Genomic DNA, 14,345 nt, shown 5'->3' on the forward strand with positions numbered 1-14,345 from the left:
ATCACCGTTTCCCTCTGTGTCACTCTATCTTCTGCCTTCTTCTCCCACATTCCCTGCAAATCCAGGATTATGATGAGGCAGTACAAGGTCTCCAAGTTTCTAGCCCTCATGCCTCATGGCTCAGAAAATACGTTTGGGAGTATATGGGCTTCGAAGCCAGAGCAGTAGTTGATTTACATTCCCAGTATCCCCGAGCAGGACTGTTGTGCCCTATTCATCTCCTTGTAGGAAAGACACTCTGCACATGCGCAAAGGAGCCCTCACTTGCCATAATGCTTTTGCCTTGATGTGAGAAGTAGACTGGAGCGGGCAGCAAGGAGGAGGAGGTTAACATTAATGAATGCATTTTGAGAACAATCTTTTACTAGGAAATTCTGTTAGTTTCCCAACCACCCTTTGTTTGCAATACTTTTATTTCGGTCATCAAGGGTAAGAGAGAGTCACATGAAAGTTGTAACCGTTCTCCCGGACCATAAATGCCTCAGGGTATCTGACCTTGAGATTTCTTGAACTTGAGATTTTTACAGGTGCTGATCACTGGCTGCAGGAAAGGGAGGCCAGCTGTTAAACTTTGCTCTCTGGCATATAAATGCAAAGAAAAATAAGGATTTCCAGAGGCTGTGATTTGCAGGTAGCTCCAGTGCGAGACAGTGAATAGCCAATTCACTGACAATCTATTATGAGCATTCCCTCTCTGCAAGCATTTCAGAGAAAACAGTGAGATATAAACAGTGATATTTTTCGAGAAAAAGAGGTGCTGCAACTCACCATGAACACCTCCCTTGTTCTCTTATAATGGTGCTCACCTGAGAGGTGCCGTGACTGAGTTCCGGAGAGTTCTGGCTGAACAAAAGCCCTGGATATAAATATAAGAACTGATTTCAACAACAACAACACTGAACAACAACAACAACAACACTGTGCTGGCTGGGGCTGCTTTTAAGCCTACCATCATATTACAGAGTTTTGTAAATGAAAAGGGGGGGAAAGAACAGGTCCCAATGTGAGAAACTTAACAAAATATATTTCTGAAGTAAGTATGTGCTGTTCATCGTTAACTAACTTTCAACTGCCCAAAATGAAACAATCCCAGCAATTTTAAAATTAAGATTCGGTGTTCTTAAAGAAAAAGATATTCTGAGATCCTCAGCAAAGCGAATTCTGTGCATTCACCACATGTGAAAAGACACTACTTAATATTTGCAGCTAGTACTTTAGAGCAGGCCTACTCCCCAACCTGGTTCCCTCCAGATGTATTGGGCTACAACTCCAATCGTCCTCAGCGAGTGTTGGCTGGAGCTGATAGGAGTTGTAGTCCAAAACATCTGAAGGGGGCACAGGTTGGGGCACACTGCTCTAGAGATAATGGCCACAGACATGGATCTTATGTAATTTTATCAGGGCTGCTTATTTAAGACTTACTTAGTGTTGGCAGAGAACCCTGCTATTTAGACTGATATACAATATGGCTAGCTCTGGTTGCTGGTCATGGAGTTCAGAGGAATTGCCTTGCATGGTCTGGTGGGCAAAGCAATCTGGGAGTTTTGACAGAGGTTGTATCACTTCTAACAGATGTCATTACCTGTAGGCTCCTTTACATAACACGCCCAATTCTCTTCTGTTGTCTCCATGTGATAGGGATGGGGAACCTGCGGCCTTCAAAATGGACTTCACCAGCAAGGCCAGAGGTCAGGGGGGAGATGGAGTCCAAGAACATCTGTTTTATCCCTGATTTTAGCTTTCCTCCTAGGAAAGGTGCTCTTACCCCCCACCCCGACCATCCTGATCCTCTTTTCCACACATTTTCCAGCTCTCCAATTACAGATTATTATCAGTGGTTCCCAATTTTTCTGGCCACCGTCCCCTTGGCTCCATGAACTCATCCTCAGTGCCCCTTGCCCTATGAAAAGCATCATTCAGAACAGCAGTTTGCACAACCCACTAAGGAACATGAAAGCACAACGAAATTCGAAACACTAACAATTAGTTGCACGTTTATTCAAAATGCAATGAAAACGATGTAATTTAATTCAACATAGCTGAGGAGAGGAACTCGCTTTTCAAAGCCAGAGAGTCATTGATGTCTCCAGTGCCCCTCTGCCCCCCCCCCCCCGGGAGGGCAATACCACGCATTTTGGGAACAACTGGATTATATCCTTCTGATCTCTTAACAATTACCACCATTTGTCTGCAGACTCTTCACCCATGAACACAAAAATCTGGAATCGGGGTGCTCCCAAGAATGGCTGCTAAGTGGACTTGAGCCCCCAAGCCTATTTAAAAAAAAACACTTCTGAGGAGTGTATCAGCATTTGCTGCTAGGTCTGTAACTTCATCCAGCCCTGCTGGATTCAGATTGCTCTGCCCAAGCAATCTTTGCAGAGGCAACCACTGACTGGCAGCTGTCTGCATGGCAAGTTGAGGGTGACCCTTAGATCAACCTTATATTCTCCCTCCCTCCCCAGCCTACCTCCCACCTCCTCCCTCCCTCTCAACTTTACCCTGGTTGGCCTGTTGGCCCTTTCCCACCTGTCCCGCTAGGCTGAAGGGGGATCAACTGGGTTGGCTTATTTCAGCAGCGGTGTCGGATAAGCCCTTTGGCAGAGTCCTCTCTCCAAAGCATGTTGTACAAAGGTTACCGTCTTCTCTTGGCCCAAAGTCTCTTCTCCCGCTCTTTGAGATGCTGGCGAGAGCACCCACCAGCTGTGCTTTCGCAAGCTGGTTGCAATTTTGGGTTTGTTTGCTTTTCATATAATTCTTACTGAAGTTTTAAAATTATAAAGACCAGGCCAAAATTACAGGAGGGAAATAAGAAAAAGAGAGAGAGAAGATATTGAAAGAAAAGCATTGCACAGCATCCTCAGAGCAGACATGGAACATGAGCACAGCAGAATATTGTTGAGGATTAACAAATATTTCTACATATTTGAAAAAGGAAATATCACGGAAATATGTTGAAAGCAAGATGGAGCAGGCAAGGTGAAACTTGGCTTTCCTAAAAAAAATCATTTGTCTCTTCCGTATATACTTTCCTGTTTTTGTTGTTGTTTCTGTTATTTTTGCTATGTCTATTTGTTTGATTCACTTCAATAAAGTTCCGCGCCCCCCCCCCCCTAAAAAGAAGATTATTGCACACCTAAATCTCAATTCTTTTTATGAAGCATCAAGATGAGGTGGAAGGAGGTTAGATCAATGAATTCTCTGGGTGGTCTTTTCAGATACCTGGCCAGGACCTTTCATGTCAGGGGCAGAGGAGTGGGAGCAGGCAGTAGTGGAGCCCGCGATTCACAGAGCAGCTCTGTAACTGCACAGCAGTTTTTACCCCATCCTGCCATGGTTTGTGGTCTCCGGAGAAGCAGGAACAATAGCTGTCGCCTCTTCCACTCAGGTTAGAGCAATACAGGTGAGGTCAGGACCCTGGGCGGCTCTCAGCAGATCCTGCAGCCTGAGCTATGAAAGATGCCTCAAGCAGTGAGGGAAAGGAGCCTTTGCACAAACTCAGAGGCATCCCCCCCCCCCCAGCAACGTGAGATGGGTTTTGCTTGGGATCAACTTTTTTTGCAAGTGGGCTGGGATTCCTCACTCTTGCTTGCCTACTGACCAGTGTTTGTGTTTTGATTGTCTAACTCAGAGCTTTCCAAACTGTGTGGTGTTGTGACACATTAGTGCGTCGGCTGCAGTGTCTGCAAAGGAGCGCTGCTGCCTTGTTGCAATGTGCTGAGCGGCAAAGGACCCCTTTCGAGGAATTTTCAGAGTCTGGACTGTTTGGAAGCAGAAGGCTTTATGAAACCTCAGCTGCCCCGCTGCTCCATGCACAGACGGGGCAATGAGAGACAGATAAGACTCTACATGACGTGCAGTCATCTTTATCTCACGTATACATGCTGCAGCCTCATCCTACCCAGCCCCATCTCTCACGAGCCATTAGAACAAACAACTGCCAGACCTCTCTTAGGGCAATTTAATTGTAGGCCACTGCCCTCTGATCTGATTGCAAGATTTCATCTACCTTATCTGGGGCACCTTTGCGATTATGCTTGTTTGTGTTTCCCTTACCACCATGGCTGGCGGATTGCCCATTTAACACGGTTGCCAGGCTGAGGCAAGCAGAGATAAGTTTTTTCTCCATTTTTATGTACCCTTTTAACTTTATTGACTCCTCTGAGTGAAGCTGTTAATGGCAGTCGCTGACATTGCTTCCAAAGGAGAAGAGATAAAATATATCAATTGAAGAAACAGCATCTTTCGCTGGGCTGGTTAAGGTTCGCATTGAAGGACCTGAGCTTTCAGCTTTCACAGAACTCTTCAAAAACTCCTTGCATGAAGATGAGTTCTGTTAAACTTGAAAATGTCCTTGCTAGGTTCCAAAATGGCTAAATCTGTGTGATTGTTTGCTGTTCATGAAAATAGTGTATGTCTGCCTGTGCATATATTACACATTCAAACCAATCCATTTTTAATGGATTAGGGGGCGGGGAATATGGTCAATTATGATAAATATAAATTAACATATCATAAGAGATTGCAAGTTAAGTATTTGTGGATAAATTAGCCTTTTTTCCATTTTGAAACGGTAAGTAGAATGATGGGGTACAGGCATGTGTTGATTTTAATTTATTGTAGTTCTCATCTATTTGATCTTTATGCATTCCTGCATTCCTGTGTAAACATGCTAACGGTATAAATAAATGTGTATAAATGGGGGCGTAGGTGAAAGTATAAAAATGGAATGAACACAGAGACGTTATTAGACAAAAAGGAGCATGTCTGCCAAAATTGGTGGGTTTCCAGGGGAAAGGGCTGTAGCTCAGTGGCAAAACAATTGCTAAGCTCACAAAAGGTCCCAGGTTCCTTTCCTAGTATTCCTGGTATCTCCAAGCAAAGCTAGCAAAGTCTCCTGCCTGAGATCTTGGGGAAAACCCCTGTCTTACATTGTGCTGACCAGCCTTAAGAACATAAGAAGAGCCTGCTGATTCAGGCCAATGCCCCATCTAATTCAACATCCTGTTCCCACTGTGGAAATAAAAATAAATTTAAAAAGGTTGTTGTTGTTACTTACTGCCAATATATATATTGGTAACTCACACACACACAAAAAATAGGAGCTAAATGATCCAGAAAAAGACCCAGAAAAAACATTAGCAGTAGGAAACATTTTCTTTGGTTAATAGCAGAACATTCATGAGAACTAGTCACATGCTGTCCTGGGAGAAGATAAAAGGGTTTTACCTGGAGTCACGAGGATGTTCAGTGCTGGCGCCAGGCAGCCTTGCCGGGATGTTCATTATAATGTCTCTAGGCAACACATGTAATTAAAACAAACCCGCCACCAATTTTAGCGATTCAAACAATACCCCGTCCCTAAAATGCACAACATAGAAACAGCAATAAGAAAGATCGTCACAGTCATTCAAAAGCCTGGGAGAAGAGGTACATCTAAACCTGGCACCAAAAGAGTGTTAATGTTGGCACCTGGCAGGCCTGGCTTGGGAGAGCATTCTGTGGAGAGGCCACCACTGAAAAGGCCCTGTCCCTCGTTGAAAACCCTCTGAAACTCTCTCTGAGAGGCAACCCAAGATCTGAGTATGTATGGGAGCTGGGGGGGGGGGCATAGCTGAATGTGCAGATGGTTCTGAGTTTTGAAAAAGGTACTTGCCGATCAGACGGACTTGCCGATCAGAAGGTCGGCGATTTGAATCCCTGCGATAGGGTGAGCTCCCGTTGCTCGGTCCCAGCTCCTGCCAACCTAGCAGTTTGAAAGCATGTCAAAGTGCAAGTAGATAAATAGGTACCGCTCTGGCAGGAAAGTAAACGGCGTTTCCGTGCGCTACTCTGGTTCGCCAGAAGCGGCTTAGTCATGCTGGCCACATGACCCGGAAGCTGTACACCGGCTCCCTCGGCCAATAAAGCAAGATGAGCGCCACAACCCGAGAGTTGGCTATAACTGGACCTAATGGTCAGGGGTCCCTTTACCTTTACCTTACCCAGGCAGAAAGCTCACTAATGCAAAGTTAGAAGAGGCAGAGCTGGGTTAAATGGATCAGTGATCTTGACAACTTCCATTGCTCAGCTCAACAGCAGGTTTTATCAAAGTTGTGGCGATTTCTGTTCTGCTTCCCAAAGGATCCCCCACAAAGCAAGAGTGCATTGGCCATTGGCTTTCACATCTCTGCCAGTGTCCTAACCACATCTATGCCAATCACCTCCTCTAGGGTATCAGTAAGACCTCAGGTGCTCCCAGCAATGGTTAAGTTAGCAGCGTTAGGGTTCAAGTTCTCGGAGTTCCTCTCAACCCCATTACTTGCTGCTATACTGATTGGCCAAAGGGAAACATAGTGCCGATTTGCAAGAGAGAAGCAAGAGGCACAAATGGAACCGGCTACATTTTTGCAAGTATTTGAGACTTAATGCAGCTAATAGGTAGGTAGGCATTGCCCCAACAAGAGTCTCCAAATTAGCTGCTCGATATGTATTTTTAAAACCTTCTCATTAGGCAAGTTCAGTGGGTCTCACACAAAAACATCCAGCAGGAAGACGAGAATTACAAGCTCCAGTGAGTGAAGTGCCTTTCCCATAATTTGGATGTAACAGGGCTGAGAGTCCAGTATTTTATATTATTGTTTGGTACTTTTGTCACATTAGTCTACCACTAATGTCCAGGGAGCTGAGGGCAGAACATATCTTTTATTGCCACAAGCACCTTTAGGCAAGTTAAACAAAGTATCCCAACATCACCACCCCTTGAGCATCATGGCAAGGTGGGAATTTGAATCTGTGCGACACTGGCTCCCATTAGCATTAGAAACACCATTTCTTTATATGCCATCAGCTGCGATTCCTGCTGATGGGGTTGGACTAGATGATGCTTTCGTGTTCCTTTCAGTTCTATGAAGATGGATTTTTGGTAGTTTTCATTCACATGAATTTAGAGATTTCCCTTCTTATGATCCTGTTATATCCAGTTCACCATATGTATTGTGCAAATTAAAGGTAATGGTACCCCTGCCCGTACGGGCCAGTCGTGACCAACTCTGGGGTTGCGTGCTCATCTCGCTTAAGAGGCCGGGAGCCAGTGCTGTCTGAACACACTTCCGGGTCACGTGGCCAGCGTGACGAAGCTGCTCTGGCGAGCCAGCACCAGCACAGCACACGGAAATGCTGTTTACCTTCCCCCTATAAAGTGGTACCTATTTATCTACTTGCACTTGGGGGTGCTTTCGAACTACTAGGTGGGCAGGAGCTGGGACCGAATTACGGGAGCTCACCCCGCCACGGGGATTCGAACCGCCGACCATACGATCGGCACTGAGGTTTTACCCACAGCGCCACCCGCGTCCCACTGTGCAAATTAACCCACTTACAATTGCATGGTCACGTGCAAAATTTGAGGATGTGGTGAGAAACTGACCACTACCACCCCGCCACCTACCCTCCCTCCAGGAATGCCTAAGCAGACAAAGACACTGGCATTTCAATTTTTGAACATTTATTAGAAACATGACCCCAAAAGGGGGATTCTGCAGAACTGCAGTAGTACAAAATATAATTAAATTTTCAAACCAGTACAAAATAAAGCAAAACGGAGCAACAAAATATACAATAGGAAAACAAATCAGTACACCCAAATTTATGTCCACCTGTCACTTATACAGTATCTTGTGACAAGGTATTTGGAGTGACAAAATCTGGGATCAATTAACACTTTAGATATGCAGTGCTGTTTTTCAAAAACTGTTTAAAGAAAGTGCATTTTTCCATCAGTGGGGAATAAACCAAGTTATCTGCTGAAAAATATAGGAGCAGGGGGTGAAGAAGAGCAGCCCAGAAATAGATATGCTTCCTTATTTGATTTCACACAAGCCTAAAGCCATGCCCGATTTTATTCTGCTTGTGTCAGCTTTGTGGTAAAGTACAAAGCTGTTTGGCACCATTCAACAAAATATATAGAGATTGGTCTTTAGATATTGCTGGGCTTTTGATAACCAAGGAAGCAAGGGAATGCATGAGAAACCTCTCAAGAAGAGGGTGGGGGAAAGTGCTGCCCCCCCCCCGAGCCTCAGATCCTGCCCTTGCATCATTCAAGGCTGCTAACAACTTGCCCCATACCCCAAATTATCAACATTGGTTTATAGTCACACAACACTAAAGATTCAAGATAAGAAAAAAATAGGCATATAGTGATTTTTCTCCCTTATACAATGTTTGCTTGTTTACATACTAAGGAGAATGTAGAATTAGACAAAAACAGAACAAAAACCACAGAAATTAAGTGCCACAAAAGTCCATTACAACAACACTTGAGACTGTTTTAGAAAGCTAGACTTCTAAACAGTGTCTGATTTGCTCGATAGGCAAACACAAAAGAACACAAAATTATTGCTTCTTAAGAAGTTGGGAGTTCTTCTCCCTGGGGCTTTTTTTTGCCCCTTTGGATGGAGTGTTTATTACAACCTAACACTTAACACCACCTGCTATACTTTTCTATTCTCACCTCATTCCTTCACTTAATGCTATTGAGAGAAAACCCCAATCCCATCCAGCATCTGCAGCAACACCTACCAACCTACCACTGTCCATCTAGCAACTCTCCCCACACTTTTTTCCAAGTGTCCCAAATATCAGGGTGCTAGGTTTTAAAACCTGAGAAAAGCACTTTTACTCAAAAAAAAAAAACTGCAAGAAACAAACTACCAAAAGCTTGTTTGTCCTATTGAAAAATCTTCAGACATACAACCTCATGTATCTAAATCACCACATTCAAAACAATTTTGAACAGATACAAATGGTTGTTGGTTGTCATTCAGTAGTATTTCTTCCAAACTGTTGGTCTGTTGTTGGCCTTTCACCTCCCCTCATTCAGAAATGCCTGCCCTACCCTACAGTCCCATCTTGAAAGTTTCACTTCAGCACCTGGCTATAGGGGAGAGCCGAGGCCTGGGTCCACCACCGACCCACATAGCTTCTCTTGGCCTGTGGCAAGTACACAAAGGCATAAAGATAGCCATTCAATTCAGCTCCTTGCCGAGAAGTCTTCCACGAGATGTGCTGACACCATGAGGTCTTCCTTCCCTTTTCATCAGGGAATTTCTGCCTGGTGCATAATCTCTGAGAGTGCAATTGTTAAATGTCCAGAAAAAGCTGGATAAAAGACAACTGCATAAATGTCCTTTGATTGGTGCTCACTGGACATTGTTGTTGATAGTGCAAGGATCCACCTGGAAAAGAGGGAAGAACAGAGGGTGTGTGTAAGATGAAGGTCTATCAGCTCCAGAAGTCAGCTTGCAAATATTCTGAACTATTTATTTGCATTACTATTTTTAATTGCAAGACCACCTTGGGGGACTTGGCAGAATAATCCCATATAAATGAAATAAATTTTAAGGCTTTGCAACTGGATCCATTCCCCTTCAGGTAGAGTGCAAAAGCTGAAGTTTGGAATAGAACCTACTTAAGCCACAATAATATTCGCAAAGCTTGCTTTGCATGGCTGCTCTTCAGTGAACCCCACACCCCCATCTCTTCGCCCTGGTTTTATTCCTACCACTTGCAAGCCGTGTTTATTGGTCTGTGCTGCAGTCACATTTTATTGTGTGACAAGAGTCGGGATGTCTCACCTCTGTGTAGGTAGGCGGTGGCATGAACTTGAACTCTGGAGCATACATGAAGATGGGGCTGTCAAAGGAGTTGTCAAGCTCATCTAAGAGAGGGGTGGTGGGACTCTCCAGGCGGTGGTCTTCAGGGACAATGTCCAGGTAGCATGGAGGTGCTATATTGGGAAAGAAATAGATACACGTCAGTCCACTCTTTCCTAAATCTATCAAATACTTCTGGTGTAATGTTTTTGGAGCAAGAGATACTTGATGGAAGTTAGAAATCCTAGCTCTTCCCAGGTTCAGACTGAGTGACAAGGCTGCTTCTTACCACCCGCTTTCTAAAGACCTCCAACCCCTGCAATTGTGTCCTTGCAGAGGCCCACCTTAACTCCTAACTAGAAGGCTACATTTTCAACAACAAAAAGGCATCCGGGAAGCTCAGCTCACCTTCTGGGGCATCTGGGATGTTGAGGTCCACCCAGCTCATCTCGGAACTGGTCTGGCTGGCCATGCTAGAGCTGCGGCTGCCAATGCCAGAAGACTTGCTGCCAATGACGAGTGGCAACTCCAGGATGATCTTCTTGGAGCCTGGGACACTGACATAGATCTGCAAAAAACAACAACAGGAAAATATGTGGTGAGATGTAATGTGGTGCTTTCTTGAGAGAGATAATATAGTCTGTAGGGGATGTGGGGAAAGGAGGGCTACTCCATGCCTACAGGGATGTGTTTCAGGGCTTGAAAGCAGCTGTCATTAAATGCAAGATCTCTCAGACAGAATATTTCGGAAGTATGGTGTTTTCTGTCTTGGCTTGCTGGGAATTAAGAGGTCAGCCACCTTGCAGTGAAGCTCTTTAATCCAGATCAAATGTCCTGTCCTTAAAGTTGTCAGGGCTTAAGTCTACTGGGATGTATCTCCCTTAGAAGTCTTAAGCCCAGAGGTATCTTAGCCAGTTTTGATAATCATGTAGGAAATGCCTTTTTAAAACATTTCAGGTGACAGCCTAGAATTCAAAATAGATTCTGGGGCTATGCAGTTCCCAGAATTCACCCCTGAATATGACCTCAGTGCTTGAATTCAGTAGGGATTCTGTAAGCCCTCAACAGAAGCAAAGAACAAGGAAGATTTGGGGTGGGGGTAGGGGAGGGTTGCCTTTCTAAGCCCCTCACCTGCAAGAAGTACTCCACACGCAGGATGTTGCAGCCTAGAATGGACGGTTTGATCTTCTTGACCCGGAGGGTCTTGCCACGCCATGATTCAGACATGCCAGAGACAATGTGGTTGCCTCGGACGCATGAGAGCTTCTGGGAGAAGACCTTGGTCTGCCCATTGGCCAGGTAGGTGTGCTTGGCAACAATGGCTGCCTTGGGCATCACAATCCGGGAACAGGTGTTCTCAAAGTCGGCATTGATACATATGTCATCACCTGGTAAGAACAACAAGGAGAAGTTTAGTTGTGGAAGACCTACAGAATTTGCCCACTGGAGCAGATCTTCATTGAGATCAGTTAGGTGCCACATTTTTCAATGATGACTTTACCTGCTTGCATCCAAGCTCCTTATTAAATCTCCAAACCACACCTATATCTCCAATCCTTGAACTATGCTTGGCTTGCCAGGAACAGCTAGCAGTTACAGGTCTGACTACTAGCCATTTACATCATTTATTCCAATTTTCCACCCTTCCTCATCAACTCCCGTTTCCTGAAGAGGAAAGGAGCCAGGCCTCACCTTCACAGAATCCTTTGCGGTCAATCCTGGCACTAACAGACACATGCCCATCAGGGATAAACATACAGGACACTTTCTTTTCCTTCTTGGCAGCTACAGGTGACTGAAAAGAAATGCACAAGAAGATATTGTTACATACTTACATACAACATTGACTAATTTCCAAAGTGTTGCTCCTGTTCATATGTACTATCTGCAGTCTCAGGAGTTCAGCCTTTAGTACCTTGTCAGACCTTCAATCACCCCTTGAGTTATAACTAATTATTCACAAGTATCTTGCTTCAACAGATAGTAAATGAGACAATTGGACGTATACTATTAATTTCATGATAAAGATGAACAGAGATGCATGTCTCTGTGAAGACTTTGAACCAAGTGAACAGCAATTGGGAGAGAGAATTCCAAATTCTGAAGCAAAGTTCACTAAAAAATGCTGAAAGATGGCCTGTTTCAGATTAGCTGTGGCACTAAATCTACCTAAGCTGATGACTGACAAATGACCAAAGCTATCAAAGGACAACCTCAAGTGGTAATTACCATCAGGTCTGGAGTGTTGACGTCAATTTGATCCATGACCTCAAAGCGCTTCTTTATATCTTGAGTCGGGAAGGATGGACGATCCAAGAAAGCCTTCACCCAATAGTCAACGCAGCCATATTTGCCCTTGAAAGTAGTACCAAGCGGCCTGAAAGAATACAGATGTCTCATTAGACACAGGAAAGGCAGGCAAGCGGTGATAAATCCTGTATTTTAATACTAACGTATCAGTGGCCATGTCTGGCCAATACCTACCCCTGAGGTAGCTCAAATCCAAACTTGTACTCGTAGGTGTTTCCTGGTCTCAGAATCACAGAACCATCTGCATCTGGAAAGACACCACAGAAAGAGAAAAAGATGTTAGGCTTATAGAGAAAAGATTTTAAGTATTTTAAGATGACTAATAATGCAAGGTGTTTTTTATCAATGTCAGTGCACTTTCAAAAAATTAAGCAGGTAAGAGATTTAAGCTTGAGTGGTGCCTAAGGAACCACCATGTTCTGTTTTACCAACAAGTCAGCATTTCAAGAACTGCTGCTTTTCTCATCCTTAATACCAGCTGCTCACACATGCAATTAAGGTCTCAACTGTTTAAAAAAAATCAGTCTCCTTTCCTATCTGTGCGTCTGTCCAATTACAAACCAAAACGTCCAAGTTACAGAAGCCAACAGTCTAAAGAATTTCACATCTTCCTGGCTCTCCTCACTTGCTCTGATCTTCAGCCAAGGTGACGACTATACCCCTCTCCCAGGATGAGGGACTCCCCGTACTGCTAGGCAATCACTACCTATTAATACATCCACTGCCAGAAGTCCCAGCTGGCCAGTTCCCTGCTGCGCCAACTGTTACTGGGACATACCGTACTCTCGGAAGTTTGCTTAGCAAGGGAACTACAATGATTTGAAGTTGCTGCTGGCCCTTTATTCAGAGGTGACCCATCACCCTGGACCCTTTGTTCAACTTCCTAGTAGTTCTCTGCTTTAGGTTATTCCCAAGCCTGAAAATTATCTCTCTCTTCTCTGCTGGCGCCTATTTGATGCTAATCTTTTGCTGGCATCTCAGACCTGCAAGGCTGCAATCTTAGAAGGGCTTACTTGGTAATCAAGCCCCATCAAGCTCATGGGGACTTAATTCCAAGTAAACACACACAGGACTGGGATGCAAGTTTTGAAAGCCAGTCTTTAAATGGGGTAGAGTTCCATTCCCACCCCATTCTGAGCCTGCGCTAGGTTTCAAACCTAGACAGAGAACCCAGAAAACATAGGAAGATACTGTACCCAGTACAAAAAAAAACCGCTCCCAAAATCCAGTTTAAACAAGAAAAAGCAGAACTGGACCAAGTATTTAGAGCCAAGTATATATACGCCACTGAAGAGGACACCATTCCAACCAACTCATTAGCTTTGAAAAAAGAAGTGTCCCAAGTTCAAGCCCCATCAGCATCTCAAAGAAAGGCTGGAAGAGATCCCTGCCTGAGAACTTGGAAAGCCACCGCTGCCCGCCCATGCAGACAAACTGAGCTAGAGGAATCATTGGTATGACTCTGTATAAGGCAGCCTCCGATGTTCCTATGTAAAGCCAAAGGTGCCATCCTAAGTCTCCTTACCCTACAGTCAAGTCCCCATGCATAGGAGTAGGCTGCAAAAGCTACCCACTCGTTGGGCTCCTCAAAATTCCAGGAAGGGCTTTCAATTCTTTTGCAAAAGCGGAGACGCAAAACACACAGAGGAACCCTCCCCCCCCCCCAAAAAAGACCATGATGCTCACCAGCTGGATGGTCGTCCAGGGTGAGGACATCTTCATAGCGAAGGTATTCCATCTCCTGCTTGCACTGCTGGGGCCCTTTGATCCACAGGACCTTGGCCACCCCGCAAGCCAGAACTCTGACCCGGGTGACCCGGGTGACTTCGGCCACCTCCACCACGACACGGCCAGCCACCTTGTCCCCGCTGCTGTAGACTTTGTCAGGCTCGCTGAAGGCCACTTCGAAGGTCTTGATCTTCTTGAACATCACCATGGTGACCCAACTGTTATTAGTATTCTCAGGCAAAAGGGTCAAAGTGGGCTGAGTTCCGAAAAGCTTAGCTTTTTATGCCCAGAAATATTTTAAGCGGACAAAATTGGAATGGCAATTTTATTTTTTTTTAACGCAAGCCTCCCCCCTTTGTCTTCTCGAAATAAAAGGAGTAATAGCCAAATGGAGTGCTAAGGAACTCCTGCCTCCTCTCTGTCCCAAGCCTGCCTCGGCTATTGGCACCGTCATCCGGATGCGGCCGTTTTATATGCGGCCCACACCCACCTTCCCCCTCCTTTACGCTGTTGATCTCAGGCAGCTCCATGCGGCCGGCTCGTGTACCCTCGTGCTGTCCTCGTGCACAGCGCTCCGATTGGCCGGTTCGCCGTGTTTACAGTCCCGGCAGCCAATCGGAGGCCGGCCCGCGGCGCGTGGACAGTGTGTGTAGAAGAGATGCCGGCTGCAGGAAA

General features: G+C 45.1%; 1 protein-coding gene and 1 long non-coding RNA gene across 2 annotated transcripts; both read right to left on the reverse strand.

Annotated features, from left to right (window-relative positions):
• Positions 1 to 395: 395 nt before the first annotated feature.
• On the reverse strand, positions 396 to 858 carry LOC310833786. Its single transcript, XR_014558932.1, has 2 exons — positions 807 to 858; positions 396 to 694 (listed from the first exon to the last, which is right to left on the reverse strand). It is a non-coding gene; the product is annotated as an uncharacterized lncRNA (long non-coding RNA).
• A 6,611-nt stretch (positions 859 to 7,469) lies between these two features.
• TXNIP (thioredoxin interacting protein) lies at positions 7,470 to 14,233 on the reverse strand. The gene is made up of 8 exons (XM_083716528.1): positions 13,629 to 14,233; positions 12,117 to 12,189; positions 11,862 to 12,009; positions 11,325 to 11,427; positions 10,764 to 11,020; positions 10,041 to 10,200; positions 9,615 to 9,766; positions 7,470 to 9,215 (listed from the first exon to the last, which is right to left on the reverse strand). The coding sequence occupies exons 1-8, from the start codon at positions 13,876 to 13,878 to the stop codon at positions 9,180 to 9,182; spliced, it is 1,179 nt and encodes a 392-aa protein (XP_083572654.1). The 5' UTR covers positions 13,879 to 14,233; the 3' UTR covers positions 7,470 to 9,179.
• Positions 14,234 to 14,345: the final 112 nt, after the last annotated feature.

This window comes from Podarcis gaigeae (assembly GCF_964106915.1).
Source record: "Podarcis gaigeae genome assembly, chromosome: 16".
NCBI lineage: Eukaryota > Metazoa > Chordata > Lepidosauria > Squamata > Lacertidae > Podarcis > Podarcis gaigeae.

Coding starts and splice junctions, on each gene's coding strand:
- TXNIP (XM_083716528.1), bottom strand. CDS start 13,878: ATGGTGATGTTCAAGAAGATCAAGACCTTCGAAGTGGCCTTCAGCGAG. Junction 12,010..12,116: donor GGATTTGAGCTACCTCAGGG/GTAGGTATTGGC, acceptor GTATTCTTTCAG/GCCGCTTGGTACTACTTTCA. Junction 9,216..9,614: donor CACCGCCTACCTACACAGAG/GTGAGACATCCC, acceptor CCTCTTTTCCAG/GTGGATCCTTGCACTATCAA.